Source organism: Nematostella vectensis, chromosome 2, assembly GCF_932526225.1.
Source record: "Nematostella vectensis chromosome 2, jaNemVect1.1, whole genome shotgun sequence".
NCBI classification, from domain to species: domain Eukaryota; kingdom Metazoa; phylum Cnidaria; class Anthozoa; order Actiniaria; family Edwardsiidae; genus Nematostella; species Nematostella vectensis.
In genome coordinates this window covers 15,867,381-15,888,828 of record NC_064035.1, presented here as the reverse complement: position 1 = coordinate 15,888,828, position 21,448 = coordinate 15,867,381, and the positions used below count along the sequence as shown (strand labels likewise).

Genomic DNA, 21,448 nt, shown 5'->3' with positions numbered 1-21,448 from the left:
GCTGTAGTAGACTTAGGATTGATGATGGAAGACTGTCGTGGCCAATGTTATTATTGCGCTGGCAATATGGCTGGACGACTTAATGGAGCCTCCTCGTTAATCAGAGCAGAACATGACAATTTTTGTGGGAGAGATTATGGAAGGGGAGTGATAACAGAGGAGAAGTGATTCCAGACACTCTTAAGGCTACACTGGAGGATATTGACAAAGATGCATATGTCAAAATTTATTTCATGTTAAAGATCCTGATTTGAAACCTATTTGAGAAGCACAATGGCTGAGGACAGATTGAATGGGCTGGCACTAATGTATACCAACAAAGACATGGATTTAGACCTGGACAGAATAATAGATTTATTTGCTCAATTGCACCCTAGGAGAATGAGAATGGCAAACATATTAACTTAAATTTTTGCACCATCTGTTTCTAGAGGGCTTGTGAGTTATGTTCCATCTGGGTCTCACCCTTAAACTGATGGAGAACAGCTACAGAAACTCAAACTGGTGCCTGTATAACTTTCTTAAAAAGTCATTTCTAGATGTTTTTTTATTTAGTGATGATTTCAATTTTTCTATTGACACTGGGATTTCATGTTAAGCTCAAATGGTTTACAAACATTTCCCTGGGCTCCAGAAGCTGCAGTTATAAATAAGGGAGGATAAAAGGATAAAGGATAAAAAAGGGGAGTATTTTTCAAATTATATATATATTTTATAATCATTTAGTACTTCTCATTTTTATAACTTAATATTAATGTTGTATTTTTCTCCAAAGCTCCAGTGGCTGCAGTTCCCAAGGATGGAAAAGGGGAGTTTTTATTCAAATTATATTGTCTATAATTTATAATACTCCAAAAACTGGAAATCGACTCTGAGATCTGAGTCGATTTCCAGTTTTTGGAGTATTGTATTCATTGTTCTGGTACGAGATCGCGACAGTTTGGGCTTTTTGATTCTATATGTCTATAATTTATACATATCTTTTGTATTTGACATATGATATTAATATTGGATTTTTTTTCTTATTATCTTGAAAACTCCTGGACCAAGGACCAACCACAGGCTTGCCATCTATAAGTACCATTTTTCCTTCTCCTGCTCAAAGACAGTTAGTAAGGCAGCTATATTGAACATAGACCAGTGGCACCGGTTTGGATGCCAGATATTTTTTTGTAGAGCAAGGTGTTCCATGTACCACCTTCAACAAAATAAAACTTTTTTTGCCTTTATGATAGCATGTTTTTTTGTTATTTTGGGGGTAATTAACTTTTCTGAAAATGCAGAAAATGGCATTTATAGAGCTTGAAATTTCAAATTTTCTTGGGGGAGCATGCCTCCAAACACCGCTATTGTTGGTGTTTCAGTGGAAACTACTCACTCAAAAACCTGGATCCACCCCTGACTATATAAGCGCTAAATATCCTTTAATCCGACCATCATGTTGGTTCGACCCAACAATGCCCCGAAATTTTCTTATATAAGTTAGCCTTCATTTTTCTATTCAACGGAATAAAGTATCAGAACTCTTGAACAGTGAGAGATTAAACAAATTGGCAAATTCTAATCCAACAAATAGTTCCGCACGCGTCTTTCCATGTTGGATAAGCCTAGCGTTCGGCCGGGGTCAGTACGCAGCTCTTACAATCTGCAATTTGATTGGGCAATATCCGCACCTCGAACAATATCCGCACCTCGACACAAAGAACGGGAAGAATAGAGACAAAAGAACTCCTTTGTAGAGCAAAGATAATAGGAGACAAAGCAGCTGCGTTGTTACTCTTCGGCCGTCCTTACATTGTGGGCGCTTATTTGAAACTCCTTAGAAGAAGAGTGGGAATAATTTGAAGCGGGATGCCTATTGGAAGCTGGGTCCTGAAACGAGCATTAACGGTTATGCAAATGCTTTGTTTCTAACCCAATGAAAAAATAGCACATTGCATTCATCCGCGAGAAGCCATTCCCACTGACTTCATGCGAGTTGCGAAATTACAATTCCTTGCTTTGCGGTCGAGTTCAAGTGTGTAGTGCTTGAATAGCAGCCATGGGACAGAGACTGAGTGAGCTGTGTTTCACCGGAAAGTCATACGAGGAAATAGGGTAATTATATTTAATCTTAAAGCTAGAATAATATGTCCTTTCACCCCCAAAGGCCTTGTGTTTCTTGCGTCGAAGCTTCTCAATTCCTATCTACATTTTCATTAGGGCTAGCAATAATAGGTCAAATAGAAGTCTTTTAAAAAGAACCTCGACAGCTGCGTCTTTTTGCCTGGCATTATACGGCTATTTCAAATAACGTTGCACTTCATGTGTCGTAGCCCGTGCTGCCTCGTGGGTAACAAATAAATAAGCAAATAAATGTAATTTAACGAGTCCAGATAAAAAACCGCGTAGTATCTTTATAATTTTTCGTATGCCTGTAAACACCATTGCTTTCTAGGACTGAAATATTGCCTTTTGTCTGTTATCCGTGATGCACCGCGGGCTATGACAATTGAATGTTTTGCAAAAACATAAACAAGAATGCTACAGCCTTTGAATCCTAAGCCTGGATTGTATTTAGGCTTATTTGCTTATTTACTTGATACCCATGAAGCTCTTCGGGTTCTGATTATATACACAGATTCCCTGAGTGCAACCTTATTTAAAATAGATGCATATTCTTCGCCATTTAATCTTTGTTTCTTAGACAAAAACATTGTTTCTTTTCTTTTACAAAGAGGTTGTCTCCCTTAGTTTATTCGATACTGTGGCAATGCTCTTCTGATGGGGTAAAGGACTGGGCCCGGGTCCTCGCGTAAATACATGGGAGGGACAAGGTAGACAATAAAGGCTGTCGTTTTTTCTAAATGGTCTAAAAGAGCCTGTGGCAAGGGCGCGGGAAACCTGTGATTTTCAAAAACGTTAGAATCTGGGCCAACTTTTCAAAATGGCGGCCTGCAAAATCTTCCTGCAAGTTTACGTGGACATTCTCGATATACACAGTTTTTGTTCTATGACAAAAAAAGCGAAAAATTGATTGAAGCGGAGTCCCAAATATAGTATGTAATGCCCTAATAAGGAATTTTGACCGAGTGAGCTAGATAAACGACAGTTTTTAATACAAGATTGAGATATGTAACAATCATGCGTTCATAGGAAAGTGCCGACAGGACTCCCTGATAACGACACGGGGAAATACACGAAACTAGAAGAAGCACAAGTCACATCTGATGAGCTTGTCAATAATAACAAGGTGACAGAGAGACACTACGATGACAAGAATACTGACACAGCCGAGGCTATTGGTACCGATGATGACGTCACGGTGGCGCATGAACCAGAAAAGGTGCCACTAGTCGCATCTGATGAGTTTGCCGTCATAAAGCAAGAAAGTGACCCCAATGATACAGGCATAGCGAAGGATATTGTCCCAGATGACGTCACGGTAGAACATGATCCAGAAAAGGTGCCACTAGTCGCATCTGATGAGTTTGCCGTCATAAAGCAAGAAAGTGACCCCAATGATACAGGCATAGCGAAGGATATTGTCCCAGATGACGTCACGGTAGAACATGATCCAGAAAAGGTGCCACTAGTCGCATCTGATGAGTTTGCCGTCATTAAGCAAGAGGGTGACCCTAATGATACTGGCGTAGCGAAGGATATTGTCCCAGATGACGTCACGGTTGAACATGAACCAGAAAAGGTGCCACTAGTCGTATCTGATGAGTTTGCCGTCATTAACCACGAGGGTACCCCAAATGGCGACAAGAATACTGACATAACGAAGGGTTTTGTCAAAGATGACGTCACGGTCCAAAAGGTAACCCCATGATTCCCTAACAACCACACACACGCAAACGCTCACACTAGCACTTTTACAGCCGTCAGCGTATTCATATTCTTTGTTTTTGATGACGTAATCTATACATCACATGTCAAATGACCATCTCGTTGCACACAGTCAGGCTGTCTGACGATGTTCCTAACACGAGATATGAATATTTATGTTTTTGATTACTTTTTAAATCGATTATGTTACATATAACATGACCATCTTGTTTCTATCATGAGATATAATAAGCCGTTGTAAAAAGTATGTCAGTATTTATTCGTAGCGTCACGAAAACTCGACTCGCTAGTTTAGCACTTCTTTCTCCCTCGGGCAGCGCTTCGCCAAAATGCAATGCTGTGTCCACCAAGCCCTCGGTTCTAAGAATAGTAGTATCCATAACCTGAGAATCAGGCCCTCCTATGTTTCTATCGCGCCGGCGAGAAACAAGACATTTAATTTTTCCTCTCCTCATTTTCTTCGAAATTCAAATTCCGCCTGATACTCAGGTCATAGTACCCACGGCATAATTCTCGTTGTTCCACCATAACGTCTATTATCTGATTATTATTATAGTTCGCGTCAATAATGCGATTAAAAAACTCGCGAAATTTAATTCCCGCAAATTTTAATATCACGCTTATTCAACGAAATTTTTTTTTCTCCATTATCAGTAGGTGGCCCACGTGCTCGTGAATATGAGACAACATGACCTTATTATGTCTGTCTGCTAATGCTAAATCCGTATTTCGTAGAAATCAGGGAAATAGATCTAACAATGGTTTTATACTGAATAGGAGGTTCAACCGCTCCGGGAAAAATGGTATGGACATTGTTTTACTAATAATAGCACACTGTTTTTATTTATTATAAGCATTAATGATAGAACGCAGAAAAAGTTTTTTTTTTTTCATTCGTTTCGGTACACGATTAAAGCTGTTGACACGAAAACAGGTCGCTCTTCTATACAGCCATTTTCCATCGGGGAAAGGTTAATTCAAAATCGCTTTTTTATGGAAATTCTTTTCCTGAATTAACAAGAACTCAGTATTGTAAAAAACATATTTAGTTTTTTTTACCGAGATCTCGAGACAAATTGATTATGCTTGTCGAGTATCACTGTCAGGGACCGAGTATTTGGGTGTTTCGAGGTCGCCAACCTTGATGTATTTATAGAGTCCACCATTTTCTCTGCATTTTCTACCACTAGTATCTATTTTAATCTAGTTTTCTTGTTCAGTCGTTTGATATAATAGACCTGTCGTTTTTAACAACTAATTTGTTTTTAAATCGAATACCAAAAGTCAAAAGTTCGGCTTTTCGTAGAACTATGTCCAGATAAGAGCTACTGCAGGCTAGCTAAATAAACAAAGTATTTCTGGGATACGAAATTCTCACTTGAAAGAGATGTGGTATCGTATCGTGCAGGGACTATACGAAACGAATAAACGCGAAATAATTTCACAACAGCAAAGGCGGGTTTAGGGTATATCCAATAACTAAGCTTCTGCTTGATTTATTTAGTTTCGTGGTAAAGGGTTAGCTTGCATATAGGTGATCGGAGTGAACGCTAGCTTTTTAGCTTGCCACAGGAATCCTAAAAACCCGATGTCCTTATTTCCGAAAAAACAACCTGGAAGGCCTGTAGGCAGGCTATCAAAGGCTTGGACAATTCTCTGAACTTTGCCTATACTTTAAGTTTCTTTATTATTATTTTGGAATGGGGGTATTTTTAACCAGATATCAAATGGTCCACACTATAAGTGAAATTTTTGTGTATGTTTCAGGATGTAGTTATAGGAATACCCGATCTTTCCGACACACGCGTCGTTATGAGGACCGTGCGAATCTTCCTCAGCTCCACATTTACAGACACGCGTCTAGACCGTAACGCCCTAATGGAACAAGTCTTTGAGCCGCTGACACACCTCTGCCAAGAGCATGGGCTCGCCTTTGAGGTGGTGGATCTCAGATGGGGTAAGGATTCGGGGACTAGGGATAGAGCGTGTTTTAAACAAACTTTGTTATTGCTATGCTGTTAACCTATAATTTTTTGTTTGATTACAACAAGATGTTGAAGTCGTTCTAACAATGATAAGATAGATAACAATAAATCGTTTGAACAACATGAAAGAGGTAATGAACAAAACACAGGAGACTCTTACGACTATAAATGGGTAAAAACTGGTGTATAGTTCGTGAAGTCAACTTTAGTCCGCCATCTTGTTTTCTCCACCCGTCCCATAGTCCTGGAAACGAGAGTGGTCAGCGATAATCTCTACAACAGGTATAAATGTAACTTGCTGTTCACCTATTATTTGAAGTTTAAAGAATGTCGGTCACCTTTGTTATTGTCTATAATTGATAATGCAACCGTTTATTTGCAAGAAAAATTCAAAATAACCATCCACGAAAGTCTGATACTTTATCGATAATATTTGATAGAAAGTTTCTCAGTTACTTGCTCGGTAATTAGCCGATGAGAATTGATTCTTTGTGTAAATAAGCATTGAGCGCGAGCAGCATAAAATAGCGGCGTGATTGGCCTTCTCTAACTGTAACAAGTCTATCTGTATTTTGTAACTAGAACATTTGTTTAACCTATAATTTGATGTTTTCATTAACTGCTGTAGTGTCGTTTATCTGTTGCGTGTAGGTGTCCGCCAAGAGTCCGTGGAGGACCACTGTATAGTGAACATCTGTATGGACGAGATTAAGCGCTGCCAAGACATTTCTCTCAACGTCGCCTTCATCGCCATCTTGGGAGACAAATACGGCTGGCGACCCCTACCCCCCTCAATCCATCATCATGAGTTTGAGCTACTAGCATCACTTATGGGCCAATCAGAGCGCGAGCTGCTGTCCACGTGGTACGTGCGGGATTTCAACGCCGTGCCTTCGTGCTACCAACTGCAGGCAATTTCCTCCAAGTTTCCTGTTCATTCAAAGAAAAAAGAAGAAGTTTCTAAGGCGTGGCAAGATTGGGGGCAGGTCGAGAATGAGATGTGGAAGAGCCTTAGCTCCGCCGCGGACAAGGCGAGTCTGAAGGAGGAGGAGAAAGCCAAGTATTATGAGTCTGTGACGCACATGGAGGTAGAGAGGGGCGTGCTAAGAGATCCGGAGGCTCACGTGCGATGTTTTGTGGTGGATCGCAGATTTGACGAGATCAACGTCCAGCACGAGGCAGCGGCGGATTATGTCAACTTACAGGTACAGCCAGGATTCCCTGAGGGGGTGCAGTCAAAGATATCATGTGGAAAAAGTATATTTGACGACCCATTATTGGGCCGTCGAGGGAAACCTTTTTGCAATATTATCTCAACAAAAGCTTCTTACTTCGAATCATCCGTTGAAAGGGAATGCTTTGCGTATCATAATAAGCCGAGCATTATTTGCCTTTAAATCACTTTAACGGTCCTATTTTAAGCGTTGAGTCTCTTTCTAGCCGTCACTGCACAAATGAAAGAAATATATATATAATTCTTCCACAGAACGGAGAGCCAGACAAAAGGTGTAAGGAACTGATGGAGGAGCTAAAGTGTCACCTAATCCCGTCATGCCTAGGGGAAAGCTCCCGGATGAAGTTTAACCTCCAATGGCATTCTCAGGGGATCACCCCTGCCGTGCATAGCTCTTATATCAACGGTAAACAATCTTTGACCTGCACTGGCTCATATACACCTATTTCAAAATATGTTGTCAATGCAAATGGCAAATGCCAATTTTCAAATGACAGTTTTGCTATCAAAAATTAGCATTGAACTCTACTATTAAATTCTACGGAATGTAAGAAAATGTGGATAATTTATGCAATTATATTATCATCTTTATTCTCACAAATAATTATTTAAGCAGTGATTGGTCTTAGAACTGCCATTTGCCAATTGGCATTTGCCATAAGCACTGACGACGTTTATTGAAATAGGTGTATAACGGAAAACAACCCTTGCATACATAGCTAATACATCAACGGGTAAACAACCCCAACGATGGCTCATACATCAACGGGTAAACAACCCCAACGATGGCTCATACATCAACGGCCAAACAACTCCAACGATGGCTCATACATCAACGGGTAAACAACCCCAACGATGGCTCATACATCAACGGGTAAACAACCCCAACGATGGCTCATACATCAACGGGTAAACAACCCCAACGATGGCTCATACATCAACGGGTAAACAACCCCAACGATGGCTCATACATTAACGGGTAAACAACCCCAACGATGGCTCATACATCAACGGGTAAACAACCCCAACGATGGCTCATACATCAACGGGTTAACAACCCCAACAATGACTAATACATTAACGGGTAAACAACCCCAACGATGGCTCATACATTAACGGGTAAACAACCCCAACGATGGCTCATACATCAACAGGTTAACAAACCCCCGATGGCTCATACATCAACGGTTAAACTACCCCAACATACATAGCTCATGCATCAAGGTTAAGCAAGCCCAACAAATAAGTTCTACACGTTATGGCTCATTATTAGTCCAGTCAACCTTCGGTTTAAGATCGGACTAATTGCAACACAAGGTTTTTCAACGTTTTTGTATTGATAAAGTATCCTTTTATAACATACTAAAACTCTAAAAAAAAAATCGGAGCACGCAAACACCCCGAAAAACCGCATCGAATTTCCCCAATGCAAGGCTTGTATGAAAAACAACAAGGATCTCCCAAATCATGAAAATCACGAAAATTATACATACTTTGAATAAATCAAATTTATGCCACTATATATGTTAAGAAATATATATTTCTACACGATCTGGATAAAAATCAACGTTTTGATTTTGCTTCAAGTTTGCACCTCTCTAAAAGAGACCCTATCTAAATGCATACAAATACATGGCATATAACTTTTCCTATTATTATAAAATCCCCTCCCAATCCCCCTAGAGAATACCCAGAACAATGATAGTTTTTATTGACAATACTCAGGATACTATTTGCATTAAAAAGAGGGATTTGAAGTCTTATGTAGAGTTGTACTAGATAGACAACTGATACAGAAAATATATTTCTAATTTGCCATATAATCAGTTCTGGCTAAATGGGCCCTATTTATTTATGTTAGTCTTGTTCTATTTATTTAGTATACATCAGATTTTTTTCAGAAAAAGAACCCTCAAGTTTATGTTTATACCTTGAACTAGCCACGTTTTTCGCGTTGATTTTTCAGGGTAATATTGCTGCATGTATCAGCCCTTTTTTCCCATGCTCCAATCACTGTCTTTTTATGGGTACAGAAAGGGCTCTTAGGAAAGAGATGCTTAATCTCAAAGAATCCTTTCTTATTCATTCTTTTTTTATCCACAGAGCTCTGCACAAAGGTGCGTGACTTGCTCCAGTCCCAAATCGAAAAGGTCATCCAGGCTCTTGGGAAGTCCGATCCACTGAAAGAAGAAATCATCCGGCACACCATCTTCTGTCGCGAGCGCACTCATGCATTCGAAGGCCGCGCCGACGTCTTGCGAGCGATCTTCGAGTACACAAAAGAACCAGATACCGGGTCGCTCTGTGTGGTCTTTGGAGAATCGGGAGTTGGGAAGACAACAGTTATTGCTAAGGCTGCAAGGGAGCTCCAAGAGAGACACTCCGGCTGGGTCGTGCTGTTCCGTTTTTGTGGTATCACCCCAACTTGCTCAACAGGTCGCGAACTTACACAAAGCTTGTGCGAACAGATTAAACAGGTACAGGTCGAACCATTAGGTATGAGAACTGTCTTGCTTAATAAAAGGGAGTGAGGGAGGGAAAAATACAGCTGATCATTTATCAAATATATATCAAATAATATAGTTTATCAAATTTCTTTTCTTCAGATTTACGACATTCAAGATGATGTCCCTCAAGATTACTCAGAACTGTGTGACGCATTTCCGAAGCTCTTGGCGCATGCTACAAGGGAGAAGCCGCTGTACATTCTGATTGACTCTTTGGATCAGCTGACGGATGAAGATGGAGCCAGGCGTTTTCTGGAGTGGTTACCAAGGCATGTCCCACCGAATGTACGGTTGATTGTATCTACACTCCCGGATGTTGGAGGATGTCTTCTCAGACTGAAAACCTTCGGCATTCCAGAAGATAATTTCATTCAGGTATGTTATCTCTTGGAGAATAATGAGGAATTTTCCTCGAAGACCCGTTTTATAAAGAAAACAAACCACTGACTGACGATTGTTAAAATTGGTCCGTGATTCGGAATTGCCATTCATTGTTACTTTGTTCATCGCAAACGAAAATTTGAATTTGAACATGAAATAAACAATCCGTACATTTCAATGTACATGTTATTTCAATACGCTTTTTGACAGCTCCCTATAAGGCTTCTCGCTGCACTTTTTTTGCTACAAGAAACCGTAAGCACTAAGAAATACTTTATTCCTGCATCTATGAAATGAGATAATTGCTGATAGCGATAGCTACTTGTTGCCTCAAGAAATGCACAACAAACAATAAACGAGTTAAGTCTAAGGTCATGCAAAAACGTCTCGTTATCCATGAGCCGTATTCAACGCAAATGCATGCAAATGAATCTAGTCGATTGTTACATCTTCATTTGCATTAAATTCGGCTCATGGATAATACGAAGCTTGAACTTAGCCTAAGAGACTAAGGTCGCAGTTTGTTAGTTAGGTAAGGCCACATTGTATGTTATTGGGTAATGCAACATGGTTTCATTCGGTAGCAGGGGAGTCACAGTGTATGTTAATTGGGAAAGGTCACAGTAAGATATATAAGATAATGTCACGGTATGTTAATAAGATAATGTCACGGTATGTGTATAAGATAATGTCACGGTATGTTCATGAGATAACGTCACGGTATGTATTCATTAGGTATGGTCACTGTGTGCATATTTCTTAGGTTAGGCGTATGAGCCCTCGTGACGGAAAGGTTATACTCGACAAGATGCTTCGCGCCGCCGGACGTACTTTGACTCCGCAACAGAAGACTGTGATCCTCGAGGCGTTCAACAGATGTTCCCTCCCTCTCTACCTTCAGCTCCTGTTTAGTGAGTGCAAGGCGTGGCCTTCGTACAAGTACGTCTTTCCATATCCATATGATGTTTGAATAGGCCATGGTGTTATTCCAGAAAAGTTTATTCATAATAACCCTGCTATAAAAAAACAAGAGTCCCTCCCCCACTCTCAGAATTTCCAATCCAGCAGGTCATTATTGACTCCGTATCCCAGAAATGTCTAATTTCATTCGTGGAAGTGGCATGGATATGAATTACACAACTTGCATTGATACGATTACGTGCCTCATTTCCTGTGGGAAACGATAATCCTCCACGTCAACGTGATTTAACGTGAGTTTTTTTTACCTTTTCCATAACAGTTTCTAATATTTACTAGGTCAATGGCTGATATCGACCTCCCTCCTGACGTCACAGGCATGATCAACATGCTGTACGAAGGACTTGAGAGGTACCACGGCGCGGCGTTAGTGGCTCGTGTCCTTGGACTCCTGGCAGCAAGGCCGGACGGCATGAACAGGTTCGACATCCTGCATATGTTGAGCTGTGACGACCAGTTATTGGCAGACGTGCTAGAATGGCATCAGCCTCCCAAAAGACGCCTCCCGCCTCTACTTCTGGCTCGACTGCAGCATGACCTGGGGCCGTTCCTTGTTGAGAGAGGTGCCTTTGGGGTCTCTTTGATGGCATTGTATCATAGGTACAATTTAGTTTCCTCATGTGGCAATTATCATCACCATCAACCCCACCAACAACTTCCACAACCACCATTATCAGCACTATCGTCATTATCTCCACCATCAACCCCACCAACAATTTCCACAACCACCATCATCAGCACTATCGTCATTATCTCCAATCAATCAATCAATCAATCAATCAATCAATCAATCAATCAATCAATCAATCAATCAATCAATCAATCAATCAATCAATCAATCAATCAATCAATCAATGGTTTATTCCACCCTTTTGCAGCCAAGGGCTGAATTACAGGGCCGTCAGCTGGACACAAATAATAATTAATACATTTGAAATTTAAATGACACAAAGTCGTTCATGCGGTTTGTCCTCGCCACAGTCGGGCGAATTGACTGGTGACCGGAGCGTAGGACACGACCGTAGGACATGACCTCTGGGGTTTGAATAATCCCCACAAGTAAACCGTCTTCCCTACATGACTTAACAAATCTGCGGCATGAGGAATCCCTTCGAACATGCAAGGGTTCCATATTGGCGGCAATAAGCGCCTTGTCATACTGTAGGCTAGTATAAATTACGCGTAAGGCTTTCTTTTGTACCCGTCCACCATCCACACCATCACCACAACCACCTTATCAGCACTATCGTCATTATCTCCACCATCCACACCATCACCACAACCACCTTATCAGCACTATCGTCATTATCTCCACCATCCACACCATCACCACAACCACCTTATCAGCACTATCGTCATTATCTCCACCATCCACACCATCACCATTGTGCGTATGCTAGTTTTACTTTCGTTTGCAGACAATTCTGGGAGGTTGCTCAGACCCGCTATCTGTCCGGAGACAACTACAAGTACATCTATTCAGCCATCGCCAGCTACTTTTCAGGAGCATACCACGTGTTGTTCGGAGGGTCACGTGACATCCCTGCGCAGCCAATTGCTTACTCGCATGAAGCATTGAATCTTCGAAAACTGGACATCCTTCCACGGGCCTTGATTGAGGCCCGCGACTACGCCAACGTATGCCGTCACCTTGGTGACCTGGAGTTCATTCAAGCCAAGTGCATGGCGGGAATGGGGTACGACTTGGTGGCGGAGTGTATGCTGGCGGTGCAATACGCAAAAAATGATCAAGTTGCAAAAGAGGTGAGGGTTATGAAGAAGCTGGGGCAAGAGTTACAGCCAAAAAAAACTTGATTGGCCTAAACGCGCTTGGCTTTCTTTCGAGTCACCTTAGGCGAGAGACAAAAGCAAAGGTGTGGGTACGAAAGGGCAGAAATTCGAGTATCAGGAGGATAGGGTATTGGGAGAAAAGGCAGTTTTGGATCTATGGGAAGAATTTTTAGGGCTGCACCCCTTCCCTCTGAAAAACAATCTGAATATGGAAGAGTACATCTGTTATAAGTATAACCTTTTTTGCTTTAGGTACAGCAAGCGTTAGATGACATCCTTGCGTTTGTCCGGACCGAGGTCCATATCTTGAGCAAACATCCTCTGCTCACCTACCAGCAAGCAGCCATGTACCCAGAAACCAGCTGCATCGGGCGTGCTGCAAGGAAAATGCGCACTATAATGGACCACTCAGAGCCTAGTGCCATACCCCGCCCTGATGGCTGGGTGGAGTGGATTAATAAGCCTAATGTCTCAGAGGCGTTCCAGATGGAGCTCAGCGGGCACAGCAAGGGCGTGCTCACCACGTGCTTCTCGGTCGATGACAGGTCAGCCATGTAGCGTGACTTTATTAGTGTAGTTGTTAGCCGGACTTAATGGGGCTGTATTATCAGCTGCGCATAAGTCTGCGCATGGCTCTTTATGTTTACCTTTAGACATGCTGAGGGTCTAACTTTATCATCCTTTTTAGATTCGCAGCGGCTATATGCCTGACAGTTTTCAATTTATTCAAATAAACCCTTAACTTGTCGACTTAGTGAGTTCAAAGTATTCTATATTTCATGAGAAAGGGTAAGGAAATCTGAATTGAGCTTTGTTATTGGAATAAAACGTTTTCTCTTGACTATGTACACTATAGAATCGTAATTTTAGTGGCACTGGAATTTTCTTCAATATGCTGCTAAATGTCGACAATCCTCAATTTGCTAAAATATCACGGTAAATTGCCAACCATGTGAGCTCAAAGTATAATATATTTGTTGAGAAAAGGGCAAGCGAATCTAATGGGCTTTGTTGTCGAAAAAGAAAGTTGTTTCTTGCTTGTATACATAAACACCTTCCCCGACTGTGTTATTTTAGCAGAAAAAACTGAAATATCGATTTTATAGTGTATACAAGGAAAAACATTCAATTCCGACAACAAAGCTCAATTCGGAATCGCTTGCCCTTTCTAAACAAATATATAATTCTAACTCACTAGGTCGACAATTTACTGTGTTGTTTGAAAAAAAAAAGGAAACTGTCGGGCATTTAGTCCATTGAGGACCTTGTTCCAGACTGTCGGGCATGTGGCCACTGCGTTTTATATTATCGTACAGTTAACCAAATATTCATGCGGATTCTTCAATCCCGCTCCCCTTTTACCCGTTCATGGAGGATTTTTTTTAATAAAGCAGCAATAAATTTTTTTTACATATCCTTTATGCATTTGGCATGTTCAAGCTTTAGTTATGCATGCATCAGTTATCAGGTCAAAAGCTACACTTGTCTTTGGTCGCCATCAGTACATCCATCAGTCAGAGAAGACTTACAAGGATTCACATTACCATGCATCCGCTAGGCTAATCATGAGGCCTTTATATTTCTTCTTGTTTAAATCTACACATTTCTTCTTGTTTAAATCTACATTATTCAGTGTACTTTATTACACTTAATTTTCGCGTCCCTCTAATTTCGCTATTTTAAAAGTTTCGCGAAAATAAAGTGACGCGAAAATTAAGTGTCGCGAAAATTAGGATGCACGAAAATTAAGTGTAGTACGGTAAGGGGTTGAGTTTGACTTTTATGAAACCAAATTTAGCCCACGCATCTTTTTGTTACAAATTGTTTCAGTTTTGATGATTACAGCACATTTTTACAAAAATAGGAAAATCGCGAAAATAAAGTGTCGCGAAATATCGCCATCTCAAATTCGCGAAATTTTGACGTCGTGAAAAATTAGTGTAATAAGGTACATAGCTTGCGCCAAACTTGGAAGCATACCATCAATGTGAACTTATTCAAAAATGCTACCGGTCTTCGATCGTCATAACATTTCATATCTATTATCAACAGAAAAATCTTCTCGGGATCGGAAGACTGTACCATCCGCGTCTGGGACAGCAAGACAGGCGCCCTGCTCGCACAGCTTGACGGTCATGCAGGCGCGGTGACCTGCGTCCGCGTGTCACCTGACGGTGGTGTGATCGCGTCCAGCTCAGCCGACAAGACAATCCGGTTATGGAACCCGTCAGACGAGTTTCTGCGTTCACTTGAGGGTCACGAGGACTGTGTGACGTCATTAGCGTTCTCCAAGAATGGCAAAAGGCTTGTATCGGTGGCTTTGGACAAAAAGCTGAAAGTTTGGGATGTAGAAAGCGGAAATCTACTCGACACTTTGACAGGCCATGATGGGTACCCTGTGTGTTGTGCATGGAATCCTGTGGACAATACTATGGTAGCTACCTGTGGTGATAATTTGGAGCTGCTCATTTGGGACCTGGAGACGAAATCAAGGTACATTTTCTTGAAATCTTGGATTTGGAAATCTTGGTTATAAGCAGGGAGCAGTGGAAAGAAAATTTAGTTGCTTTATTGTATTTGCTTTATTTTTTCTCACAGTCAAACTTTAGGTTGTTATGTGGGGTAATAAGAACAACACAGCCCCTGGTAAACTAGAGCAGAATTTGAAAGCTGTTACTTGCATGTTACATGTTTTTGTCCTCAACAATGGTTTTTCCAGGCGGCTTAAATGGAAAGCAAAACGGAAAATGTGCGTGTTTGTAAATGGTGCAAAAGCATCTGCACATAGCTTCCCTCTCTTTAGTTTTGAATAACATTGTTTTATTTTGTTAGCACTCAACTGAAAAGTCATGGCATCGATGAGGCCATGGTGAACTTTCCAGATAAGAAAAAGTTGAGTGGGCACGAGCGTCTGCGATATGACTCACTGGTTTGGTCAGTGGACTTCTCCCCGGATGGCATGCTCCTCGCCAGCACTGGGGCAGATTCAAACGTCATCATATGGGATATCTCAACAGGTGATTATCTAAAAACAAAATAACGTCACTATGAAAAATATTTGCGTCATTTCATTAGCTCGTTGTTATATGCAAGGAACTGTAAATATTAAGGGAGCGGGGATAGGGGAGCGCCGCGTTACCAAAACCTGGTGCTTCAGATAATTAGTTTTGATGACCATTACAAGTATTTTATTTCCTTAAAGGGGAGCGCCGCTATACCTTCAACATCCCCAACGACGGATCATCTGTTCGATTCATAAGCACATCACAAGGAACCCATCTAGCGGCAGCGTCTGGTCCACACATGACAATCACTCTTATTGACGTGGGGGCGGAGCCACAGATTATCGCTCTTCTCGGCGGCCATTCTGATTGGGTAATGGATGTGGCATTTAGCTCGGATGGGGCGCTACTGACGTCAGGATCACGTGACCGAACGGTCCGGGTATGGGACTGCGCGGCTTCGGAGAAACTCAAGAAGGCTCGGTTCCACTCTGAGCGGTGCTGGAGTGTGGCGTACTCCGATGATGGCATGTGGCTTGCGTCTGCCTCGGATGACTTCAAGGTGAGTCCTGGCTTTTTATATATAAAAGTTGGGGGGTTATTCGTAGCGTGCCTCAGATGACTTCAAGGTGAGTCCTGGCTTTTTATATATAAAAGTTGGGGGGTTATTCGTAGCGTGCCTCGGATGACTTCAAGGTGAGTTCTGGCTTTTTATATATAAAAGTTGGGGGGTTATTCGCAGCGTGCCTCGGATGACTTCAAGGTGAGTCCTGGCTTTTTATATATAAAAGTTGGGGGGTTATTCGTAGCGTGCCTCGGATGACTTCAAGGTGAGTCCTGGCTTTTTATATATAAAAGTTGGGGGGGTTATTCGTAGCGTGCCTCGGATGACTTCAAGGTGAGTCCTGGCTTTTTATATATAAAAGTTGGGGGTTATTCGTAGCGTGCCTCGGATGACTTCAAGGTGAGTCCTGGCTTTTTATATATAAAAGTTGGGGGGTTATTCGTAGCGTGTCTCGGATGACTTCAAGGTGAGTCCTGGCTTTTTATATATAAAGTTGGGGGATTATTCGTAGCGTGCCTCGGATGACTTCAAGGTGAGTCCTGGCTTTTTATATATAAAAGTTGGGGGGTTATTCGTAGCGTGCCTCGGATGACTTCAAGGTGAGTCCTGGCTTTTTATATATAAAAGTTGGGGGTTATTCGTAGCGTGCCTCGGATGACTTCAAGGTGAGTCCTGGCTTTTTATATATAAAAGTTGGGGGGTTATTCGTAGCGTGCCTCGGATGACTTCAAGGTGAGTCCTGGCTTTTTATATATAAAAGTTGGGGGGTTATTCGTAGCGTGCCTCGGATGACTTCAAGGTGAGTCCTGGCTTTTTATATATAAAAGTTGGGGGGTTATTCGTAGCGTGCCTCGGATGACTTCAAGGTGAGTCCTGGCTTTTTATATATAAAAGTTGGGGGATTATTCGTAGCGTGAAAACTACAACAGGGGAGGATTCGGGGCGAATATTCACCCCAATTTTAAGCAAAAAAAAGGTAATAACATGTCTCTTTATTAAGTATAAAATAATGAAATAAGTCTCAAACTCGTGTCCGGCCTCTCTTATCAAGCCCCATCTATACAAATAGTCCAGTTTCGAGTTCCACTGTGCCTGCTGGTCATAGGCACTGAGGACGCATAAATACAGTGCAAGCCTCGGTTTCAATTGAATCGATTGCAAATACCAGCGAGACCATGAAGTATTCACAGGTTTTTGGATTGTTTTATTTCAAGTTCCAGAGGATTCTCGCTGGTATGCGCATGAAATTTGCCTCAAGTCGAGGCTTACTGTGTATTTATGCATCCTTATTCTGTAAGTCCAGCGGTCATAGTGGAACTAGAAATTGGGCTATTTTGGATGTGTGGACTCGTAAACCATAACTGCCTAAACGGGACTCGCATATAAGGGATACTCGCCTAAATAGGATTCTCTTCTAAAATATACTCTGTTTTTTTTCCTCCCACAGGTGTGCGTGTGGAACATGGCCACGCAACAGCACGTACTGGTGTACGAGGGTCATGAAAAGAAGCGCAAGTTCTCATGTGGAGTGCGCGCTTGCACCTTCTCTCATGACGCGAGCCTAGTGGCCAGTGGTGGCGACGAGCTTAAAATACGCGTGTGGTCGCGCGAGACGGGCGTCGACCAACATGTGCTCTCATGTGGTGACAAACTGCTCCCGTGGTGTATACGTTTCTCGCCTAATGACAAGCGGATTATCGCGGTGGGGGAGTATTCCTGTGGCGTGCTCATGTGGGACCTGGAGACAGAGTGTGTCCTGGCGGCGCTGGGAGGTCATGTCATGTTCTGTCAGTACACTGAGTTCTCCCCTTCTGGGGAATTTATCATCTCAAGCTCCATTGACAACACTGCGCAGGTGCGGGAGAAATCCCAGAAAAAAAATATCACGCAAAATTGTTATATTATTTTGCGATTCGAAATAAATATAGCTTAACTACACTCTTTTTCATAAGAATGTCTAATTTTCAGTTAAGGCTGAGCCGTTTTTATTTTTGGAGCATTTTAAGGCTGAATATGTTTTTAACAATGTTCTTGAATTTTAGTGTATAAAGAAAATAATACCTAATAAATTATAAGAAAGAGAATTACACTTATGGTAAATAGCAATAATAAGGTTGTTACTATGAGCCAATTTGATTCTGCATTTTAGAACGCATCAGGACTATAGAGAAACATTTTTCTGCTATCTGAGCCTCGGCATGCTCTTAGCATGCTCTAAAAATTTGGTGAAATCTCAGACTGGACGTTCCTATAAAAAGGTTCTTATAAAAAAGAGTGTTACTGTATGGTTTATTTGACTTTATTTGTGCCCTGACAATATATTTTTCGAAATTCGGCCACTTTCGTAACCATTGTTGTAATAATTCCCTATCTCCCTATCCTTCATGCCCCAATGACCTCTAACTTCATCCGCTTCACAGGTCTGGCGCTTCGACACACACCGCCATGTAACTACCCTTCAGCACCCCGACTGGGCTACCTGTGCCGTCTTCTCGCACGATGAGCGTCATATCGCTACCTGTTCACGTGACCAGAAGGTCCGGCTGTGGGCAGTGGAGGGCTACGCGCAAGTTGCCGCAATGGAAGGTCACGAGTCTGAGATCCGAGTAGTCTCATTTTCACCTGATGACTCATTGCTCGCTAGCGCTGCTCTGGACCAGACTATCCGCGTTTGGGACCTGAGCAGTTACACCCAGCATCACGTGTTTTACACTGCATCGGGGGTTTGGGCGTTGACCTGGCACCCGATCTCAGACGACCTTCTCGCCGCTGGGGATGCTGTTGGTTACTTGTACTTCATTCGCCTTCATAAGCGGGGACACGATGCTGGGAAGATGCTTACTCGCGCCTATTGAACAAATGAAAACATAAGCGCCTTCATCTATTTCAGTTCAACCAATGGAATCTGGAAAACTTTAGAACGACGCTAGATAGCACCTGTCGTAGTAACAAGCTGACTTTGAAAGACGCTATACTAAACCTCTTGTTGCATTAAAAATAAGCTGACTTTGAAAGACGCTAGATACCATCTTGTTGTAGTAAAAATAAACTGACTTTGAAGTACGCTTGGTAGTAAGCTCAATTAAGCTGAAAATGTTATCTCTGAAAATTCTCCCTCATAGTTTAATAATTACCCTCAATCGTAGTAACCTTGTCAAAGTTGTACGTCTCTAATGATGGGCTCACTCATAGTACCTATATCACAGTTGTACGCTCCTAGTGATGGGTTCACTCATAGTACCTATATCACAGTTGTACGCTCCTAGTAATGGGCTCACTCATAGTACCTATATCACAGTTGTACGCTCCTAGTGATGGGCTCACTCATAGTACCCTTATCACAGTTATACTCTCCTCGTAATTGGCTCGCTCATAGTACCTTTATCACAGTTGTACGCTCATAGTGATGGGCTCACTCATAGTACCTATATCACAGTTGTACGCTCCTAGTGATGGGCTCACTCATAGTACCTATATCACAGTTGTACGCTCCTAGTGATGGGCTCACTCGTAGTACACTTATCACAGTTATACTCTCCTGGTAATGGGCTCACTCATAGTAACTATATCACAGTTGTACTCTCCTGGTAATGGGCTCACTCATAGTACCTTATCACAGTTGTAGGCTTCTTAGTGATGGGCTAACTAGTGGAAGAAAATGGTGCAGCATCGTTCAAATTTGTGGAACATTTTTGAAATTTGGCACAATGATAGAGAATCTCGCACTGAGCAATTCAGGATATGGACCCACCCCCAAAAATTTATACTTACAGTTTTATAAGGGTGGAATTAATTTCCCTAAAAACCTGAATAAAACTAATACTTTTCATGTCACGGTCACAAAACTTAACCCAGAAATAGATATTAACATAAACTACAGTTTAACGAAAAAATAAACCACGCCCCCTTGATACTTACAGTTTTTGGGGTGGAATATTTTTTTTCCTTTAATCAGCATTAAAACCAATTTATTGTACAACTTTCAAGCTCCACATAATTGTAGAACTCTTTACAAAACTTCATTCGAGATATGGACCCACGCCCAGATGCGAGTACTTATAGTTATACTAGAGATGATACAAAAGAGGCATATTGCTTAGAGTGCCTTTCAATACAAACTGAGAGCTAAGAATTCATATACTAACTTGATATAATGATATATTGCAAGATACTCCCAACCGTATAGCCACGCCCCTATTGTACTTACAATTATACTAAGATGGCACGAAGGAGTTAATCGCATATAGTTTGCCTTTCAATGCGAGCTATGAGCTACAAATTCACATGCTTACTTATATTGGTATATTACCGGATATAATCAATTGCATTACTACGCCCCTATGGTATTTACAGTTATACTAGAGATGACGGGAATGGAGGTATATTGTCGCTTTCAATACGCATTTCAAGCTAAAAATCAATATACTCGCCGATATTGGTATATTGCAGGATATAGTTAAATGTATAACCATGCCCTTATAGTACTTACAGGAGTTTATGGAAAGAACGTCCTTCCATTCGAACTGCCCGTGACAATTGTACATACTAACAGTTTCACAAATGTTTGGTCTATCAAAACTCAAAAAACGTGTAGGGAATCGCCCATATGACATTAACAATTCTAGATAAGATGAAACAAATTAAACCTTTTTTTTAACAAAAAGCTGGGAAGCTGAAATTAATAGAGACTGTTGAATTTAAGACAATCATTAAGTTCACCGCGACACCAATAATAAACGAGGAATAGGCAATATACTGAAAAATACTTTACTGGGGTGGGGTCCCATAAGAATGTGGGTTGTTCAACCCACATGCTCAACATCCCCGTGTCCACTGGAGAAGCACTGTTGATATAAAAAAAAAAACGTTTCAGTGAGCATTTAGTTTTTTAGTTTCAAGAACCCAATTCAATATATATATATATATATATATATATATATATATATATAGAGAGAGAGAGAGAGAGAGAGAGAGAGAGAGAGAGAGAGAGAGAGAGGTGTAGAGCGGGATACATCTTGGTTTGTAGGAAAAAAACACGCGAACTACCGTTTCATCTCTACAAGCCTGTTTCGTGGTTGCCCACTCATCAGGAGATCAGGAGAGATGAGTGGGCAACCACGAAACAGGCTTGTAGAGATGAAACGGTAGTTCGCGTGTTTTTTTCCTACAAACCA

At 41.5% G+C, this 21,448-nt stretch overlaps 1 protein-coding gene across 2 annotated transcripts; it reads left to right on the top strand.

Moving 5' to 3' along the window:
* The first annotated feature begins 1,765 nt into the window (after nucleotides 1-1,765).
* On the top strand, nucleotides 1,766-19,337 carry LOC5516808 (NACHT domain- and WD repeat-containing protein 1). Of its 2 annotated transcripts, XM_048723931.1 has the most exons (16): nucleotides 1,766-2,097; nucleotides 3,136-3,802; nucleotides 5,599-5,788; nucleotides 6,468-7,021; nucleotides 7,303-7,456; nucleotides 9,154-9,527; nucleotides 9,657-9,932; nucleotides 10,702-10,877; nucleotides 11,196-11,516; nucleotides 12,335-12,680; nucleotides 12,960-13,252; nucleotides 14,760-15,200; nucleotides 15,540-15,724; nucleotides 15,910-16,271; nucleotides 17,722-18,129; nucleotides 18,695-19,337. In XM_048723931.1, exons 1-16 carry the CDS (start codon nucleotides 2,042-2,044, stop codon nucleotides 19,127-19,129), a joined length of 5,238 nt encoding a protein of 1,745 aa, XP_048579888.1. In that variant the 5' UTR covers nucleotides 1,766-2,041; the 3' UTR covers nucleotides 19,130-19,337. The 2 variants fall into 2 exon arrangements, with proteins under 2 accessions (XP_048579888.1, XP_048579889.1); XM_048723932.1 differs by lacking the exons at nucleotides 1,766-2,097; nucleotides 3,136-3,802 and adding an exon at nucleotides 4,561-4,634.
* The last annotated feature ends 2,111 nt before the right edge of the window (nucleotides 19,338-21,448 follow it).